We start from the raw sequence: 6,542 nt of genomic DNA, 5'->3' as shown, positions 1-6,542 counted from the left end.
AAAGGTGCGACCCCCTGCACAACACATCATCCTTTTCTCGCCAGGTTCACTCGGCCACAAGCAGTGTGTGCAGACATAGGTGTCGATCTCAGTGTGCACATACATTGATGTATCGTGTGTGCGTGTGTGTGTGTGTGTGTGTGTGTGTGTGTGTTTGCAGACACACACACACACACAAACACATCACATGGTCGTGCCCTGTGGCCTTGGCAAATTGGGGCAAAAGTCCCTGGGAATGTTCCACGACATGGCTTTCTGGATGCTCTTAGGAATGGGGGAATCCAAGTTACGGCAAGTTAGGGGAGCCGAGCTTGGGGCTCACGCTGAGAGGGAACAGGGGGCTGAGGCTGCTGCACGTCTACCACCAAAGTAGCCAGTTTGATCTCCTTGGGAAGAAGGGAGGAAGGGGGAGACTCTCCTCTTCCTCCCCTCCCCAGCCCCTAGCTCTTCTCTGAACCCAGGCTAATGATGGTCTGCATTTTTCCTTCATATGTCTTCGGTTTATTTTATTTCACGGAGAAACTCCACCCCAAAGGAGGGTCTTGTGTCTTGTCATGAATTGCCTTCTCGCTGTCTCCTGTGTCTTTTTCCCTCTTGTCTGTCCATCGCCCCCCAGCCCCGGGGGCCCCCTCCTTCTACCAGGCAGGAGAGGGCTTAGGAGCAGCCACACTCCTCCACTATCATGTTCTGAATGTCTTTCTTGATGATGTTCTGCCCGTCATCATAGTACAGCATGGACATTGGCCGGAGTTTGGTGGGCACGCAACAAGACTTGAGGTTGGAAAATGGGCTGTGCCCCCTCATGCGGTAGTGGTTGATGACCGTGGAGTGGAAGGACAAGGATGAGCCAGAAGTGCCTGCTATGTGGCTGGGACACTCGCCCTCGCAGTAGTTGGCGTGGTAACCTGTGGGCGCTATGATCCAGTCGTTCCAGCCAATGTCCTTGAAGCTGACAAAAAACTGTTTTTTGCAGCAGATGTTGACCTTGCCATCACACTCCAGGCCACGGCGGCGGCGGCGATGCGGGTGGTCCTCAGACTGACGGGCCTGCATCATGAGGAAAGGTCTGTGAGTCTGCTCCTTCTCTTCATCTCCTCCTGCCCCTCCTTCTCCAGCTTCCTTCTTTCTCCCTTCTCCCTCCTCTTCCTTCTTCTTCTTCTTGCCTGAGAGCACCAGGTTGGCACCTGTCTCCTGGCACTGGTCACAGGCAATCCGCACATCCAGGGAGCTCTTGCCCTGGTCCAATAGGCGTTGTATGCTGCTGGACACTGGGAAGATATGCCAGGTGCTCTTGCGGGCATCGACTGCCTTCTCAGATATCAATTGCTCACTCTTTTCACCCTTGATGCCCACCTCCTCGGCCTCATCTGCCCCATCCAAGCTGCTCTGGGATTGCTTCTGATTCTGGTAGAGTCGAATGGTTACTTTGGTCCTGGTCCGGTTAGCCTTGGGGACTTTCAAGAAGAGCCATATTTCAGCACGCTCCACCACAGAGAGGTCACTACCTTCTTTGGAGATCTCAAAGTGTAGCGTCTTCCTGGGGGTACCTGGGGTTGGAAACACAGGACAAGAAAAAAGGGGGGGGGTTGGTCAGTGCAAATATTTGAATCTATTCATTGAATTGATCAAGATCTTAGAATAACTGATTTACAGTAAGAGGGGACCTCAGGCATCATCTGAGGGCAATCCACTTATTTGAAAGAAAAGGCGACTGAAATCCAAAAGAGGTGGTGGCGTGATTTGTCTGAAGGAGTCATGGGGAGTCGATGGAAAGGCTGGGTCCTTGGGCTCCAGCTTGGCAAAGTTGGGCTAACTAGCCTTTAAACAACAACAGGCAAACGTGTTTATGGACTGAGCATCACGACCAGCTTTCGATGGACCCATCTCCATTTCTGATTGTCTAACTTAGACATTCCCTCAAGAATCAAGAGTGGCTCTGGAATTCCGGTCCTGACAGTACTCCTCCCATTCTGATCACTCCACAACCGCCTTCCTTACATAGATACACTCTCTCTTATACGGAACGTGTCTCCAGATGGAGCATCAAACTTAGAGTCAAGAATGGTGGTGTTCAAATCCCTCCTTTGACCTAATCTGACCAGATGGCCCTGGGCCAGGCACGTGAGCCCTCAGCATCCCTAGCAAATGTTTGGAGGCTGGAATTTTACAGATCCAGGAGGCAGATCTGGACAGCAGGCACTTGCCATACCAACTCCCCATCCAAATACAGCCTCATACAGAAATCAGTATGGCAACCTGCTAGGAACACCAGACGTGTATATACATTAGACTATAATACAGTCTAGGCAGACATACACATACATACCATAAGACTTAGAATGGGGAGCACATTTTACATGTATACATAGAACACACAATTATGGCCGAAATGTGAACACGTATGTGCACACATACATAATGTGTACACATAAATATGTGTGGCAAGGTGAAACATTCACATGACCACACAGCATGTGTACCTACAAATAGAAATTCACTGAATCCAAAATCGCATACAGGAGCGAAATAGATGAATACACCGTAGACGTACAATTCTCAAAATTGGGTCTGGAGATCCTTTGGCACCCCTAAGACTCTTTTGGGGATCGATGAGATCCAAACCATCTACGTAATTAGAATAAAATGTGTGGAAGCTAACACAATGCTAAGCTAGCCAGAAGCTGCATCAACAAAGTCTCAGGGTGGCGGCACATGCTCGATAGCTTTTAAGACTGGAAATGGGTTCTAATACCAAAATGGTACCGGAAGAATAATATGGCGCTTGGAGCCAGGAGGGCCCTCAGTTTGATTCTTGTCTCCAAGGCCAGCTGAAGGATCATGATGAAGCACTTAGCCGCAGTTTCCTCCTACATAAAATGGGGCCAATCCATCTAGTACCACTAACCCCCCGAGTTGTTATGAGTGAAGCCGTGCCCCTCTTGTGGATGACGGATGTGATCCCACATGCATACGTGCCTAGCTTTCTGTGCAGGCTCAATTAGATTCAAACCGATCTACCCCAGCAAGCTTTGGCGCCACTGACTGGCACCGTAGTGGGCACTGGGGAGAAGACAAAGATGAAATAAGAAGCTCTCTGTGCCCTTAAGGGGCTTACCTGGTCCCGGGGCTGGGGTGAAGCACGCCATACAAAGCTAATTCAATCCAAAATGGAGAAAGAATGAACAGAAAGCCATTGAGAGAGAGGGCTGGAGGGTGCTCGCTGGCCTTGGAGAGGATCTCACGTCCCTGTTTGTATGTCTCCACAGAAAAGGTGGAGGAGCGGAAAGTGTCCGGATAACGGCCCCCACGTCCCACATCCGACCTTTGCCCCCTCCCAGAAAGCCAGCCTTGAGTCCGGACTCTGCACATGGCAGTGTATGAGTGTGGGCTGGGTCACACCCTGCAGCACACATCCCAGGGAGCAGCCGGATGACCACCGAGGCTGGCTTAGAGTCTAATCGTGGGGCAGGGAGAGTCAGGGCCACTGCAGCCAATAGGAGCCTCAGTTTCCCCCTCGTCTCGGGGAGGACGACAAAGGTGTTTTCTCCAAACGTGAAGACAGCCCCGAAGGCTGAGCTCGGCACTTGAGGATGAAGCAAGAACAAAAGGCCGTGGGCACTTTTAGGTGGTCTGCTTTGTCCAGTGCCACGGACGGTGGAGCCTGCTAGCTGATCCCTGCCAGTCCCCCTCCCCCTCGGCCCATGTGGGAATGCCAGTTCTGCCCATAGTAGTGCTAACAAGCTCCCTTCTGTCTGCCCAGGCCTGCCTCTGAAACCCTAACCACTTCAGGGTGTCAATGGAACGGCCCAGAGACAGTTGCTGCTCAAGCAGCCTCGCCAAAGGGCACCCGCTTGGTTTGGTTTCTCTAGGAAATTGAGAGCATGAAACTGTAGACTTGGAATCATCCCCAGGATGTGAAAGGACACCTGGTTTCAGTCAGCTCATTCCCACAGACCCTGCTGATGGCTGTTCCTGAAAGGAAGGCTTGGGGGAGGGGAAATGGGGGTCGGGAACAGGGGATGGTCCCGGCCTAATGAAGAAGTAACCCTAGAAGCGGCAAATTGGCAGAGTCCATGAGGCGCTCTATGCTCCTGAAGGACCACTCCCGACCGGTGGGAGAAATGGAATCCTGGCCAAAGCCACTCCATCCCTCTAAACCTCAGTCTTCTTATCTGTCCACTGGGGATAATGATGAATGCCCAGGGCATCTACCCGTCAGAGCTGGGAACATATAATGCCCTCCGGAAAGATCACCCCTAATTCACGCAGATGGAGACGGCTGGCGACATTCGATTTGGGCTGGTCATCTGTTCGCCAACCATCACCAAAGCCTGATGCTCAGTAGCTCGCCAGGATCCCGGAGTTAGAGCTGGAAGTGACCTACGGGTTCCCTAGTCCAACCTCTCACTTTGCAAATGAGTCCTAGAAGTAAGGGACTTGTCTCAAATCACGCAGTTTAGGAAGTGGTAGAACCTGGATTTGATTCCAGGTCCTCGGACTCCCCGCCGATTGCTCCCCACTGCCTCTTTCAGAACAGAGAAGGAGCGCAGTGATGTTCTGGCCAAGGGAAGGCAGATGCCAGGCAATTCCTCTAGCTGTTATCTAAGGCAGGTCTAATCTGGCTTCTCTCCAGCCCTCGATCCAGAAAAATGCGATGCCGCTAGGGTCCGACTTCATAGATCTGGGATGGAAACTCAGCGGCCACTGATTGGAACCCCCTCATTTTACAAAGGAGGAAACTGAGGTTCAGACACTTGCCCAGAATCCCACAAGGTAGGAAGTAGAAGAAGTAGAATATGAAAGCCAGGCCTCCTGCCCGCAAGCCCAGTGCTCTCTCCTGCCTCTCCAGGGGTGCCCTGCAGACACAAATGGGAGCTGCTAAACTGGACACAGAGATCCCTTCACGAGGGCTGCAGGTTGCCACTTTATACTCTACCCGAATCTTAATTCTTTTGGGCAGTATTTCCCAGTGACATTTTCATCTGGTTCAGCCATACCCAGGAGTACTGCAGAGGCCTCGGTGCGAGGGTTTCAGCCCGTCTTCCCTCCACCAATTGCTTCTCAGAGGGGGATGCTAGCACCCCCATTCCTCCACCAGGCAGCTGGCCTGGGAAGCAAGTGATTTTTGAGCATCATGAAAACAAGGGATTTGGGAAGAGGGCTCAATCGGAAGGGGCTGAGTTCTTGCAGCTGCCGCTCCATCAAGGACCCAGAAGAATCCTCGACTGTCTGGTCTCCGGCTCCTGCCTGGTCATGTCCCTTTGGGCAATGAGGCTCCCGCTCCCCATTCATTCAGGCACCCGTTTGGGCATTAGGACAGCTAGCCAGCATCCCCTTCCGTGCAGGTCTCCCCCTTCATATTTCTGACAGTTGGACTATCCCCTCCAAATATCCCCCTCCCCTATCAGTTCTGTAGCCTGGTGTCCATTTCTGGAATTGCTCTAGAATTCGAGTCCAGAGCATTTTGTCAGGGAAGAGCCACAATAACAACAAACATCAAAGGAAAGAAAGCACAAAAGCCAGAGATGCCTTTTCATGGTGGCCCGGGAGACAGGGGCCAGAGGGACTCCCAGCTTTCTATGGCTGCCTTATCTACAGGTACCATTTTTTTTTAAGTTCTCTACCAGCCAGACCAATGGAGGACAGATGTTTTCTGATGCCCAATTAGAAAGTAGAAGAGGAGAGTGGAAAAGGCACCAGGGATAGAGTCGGGGCTGGGGGGCGTCCATTTGACCCCTCCCCTCTTCCTGGAGGATCAGGGCTCAGGTTCTTTACCCCTTGGGGTCTCAAGGGGCCCCATCCGTAAAATGGGGGGGAGCAGTGATCAGAGCCAGCTAGGAGAGCCCCAGCGAACCTCCGAGCTGAAAGCTAGGCTCCTGGGAACACAGAGATTCCATTTTGTCAGGCTCTGGGGGCTCCACTCCTTCTTAAAAGAGAAGGCAGGGATGGAGGGAGGAAAGGAGGGAGACGGGAAAGAGGAGGGAAGGAAGGAAGGAGGGTGGGAGGGTAGAGACAGAGTAACCCCTTGGTATTGTTCATGTTAGGAAAAGAGCTAAAATGTTCTCAGCTGGATGGGCAGCCCAGCAGGTGCCTGGACACGCTCTGCCTGTATCCTTTTCTCGTTCAATGCATCTCTCGATTCCTCCTCCCTGGGCTTCAGGCTGGCTGGGGGCTCACTCAGGGCTCAGCATCACCTTCCTCCGCCTAGCAGCCCTGCAGGGGCTGACTTCCCACCCTGCCCCCACTCCCTTCGCAGTCTCCTTACCCAAGTCCGACATGAACACACACAGGTGGGGGGTGGGGGGGTGGGGGATGGGGATGGGGGTGGGGAGCTCCCCCTGCTCCCAGGTCCCTCCTCCTTCTCCATTCCTTCCTCTCCCTCCCCACCATCGCCTCCTTCCCCTTTTCCTCTGCCCTATCTGGCTTAGGGGGCCCTGGGAGCAGTGAGTTGGGCTCTGGGCTGGCCTTGACCTCCCTTCAGATGACCAGTCACTGTTCAGCTTCCCTCCCGGCTCCCTTTGCTCTCCCAGCCCCCCCCCCCC

At 53.0% G+C, this 6,542-nt stretch overlaps 1 protein-coding gene across 1 annotated transcript in view; it reads right to left on the bottom strand.

Annotated features, from left to right (window-relative positions):
- Positions 1-224: 224 nt before the first annotated feature.
- Positions 225-6,542, bottom strand: part of INHBA (inhibin subunit beta A) — a 23,065-nt gene continuing 16,747 nt past the window's right edge. The window contains exons 3-5 of the mRNA XM_044675376.1: positions 3,243-3,583; positions 3,116-3,152; positions 225-1,547 (exon numbers count right to left, since the gene is read on the bottom strand). Coding sequence (XP_044531311.1) covers positions 655-1,547; positions 3,116-3,152; positions 3,243-3,583 — 1,271 coding nt within the window. The 3' untranslated portion in view covers positions 225-654. The remainder of the gene's footprint in view (positions 1,548-3,115; positions 3,153-3,242; positions 3,584-6,542) is intronic.

The sequence above is a fragment of the Gracilinanus agilis genome, chromosome 1 (assembly GCF_016433145.1).
Source record: "Gracilinanus agilis isolate LMUSP501 chromosome 1, AgileGrace, whole genome shotgun sequence".
NCBI lineage: Eukaryota > Metazoa > Chordata > Mammalia > Didelphimorphia > Didelphidae > Gracilinanus > Gracilinanus agilis.
Note: the sequence above shows the minus strand (reverse complement) of the source record. Positions and strands in the feature narration are given on the sequence as shown.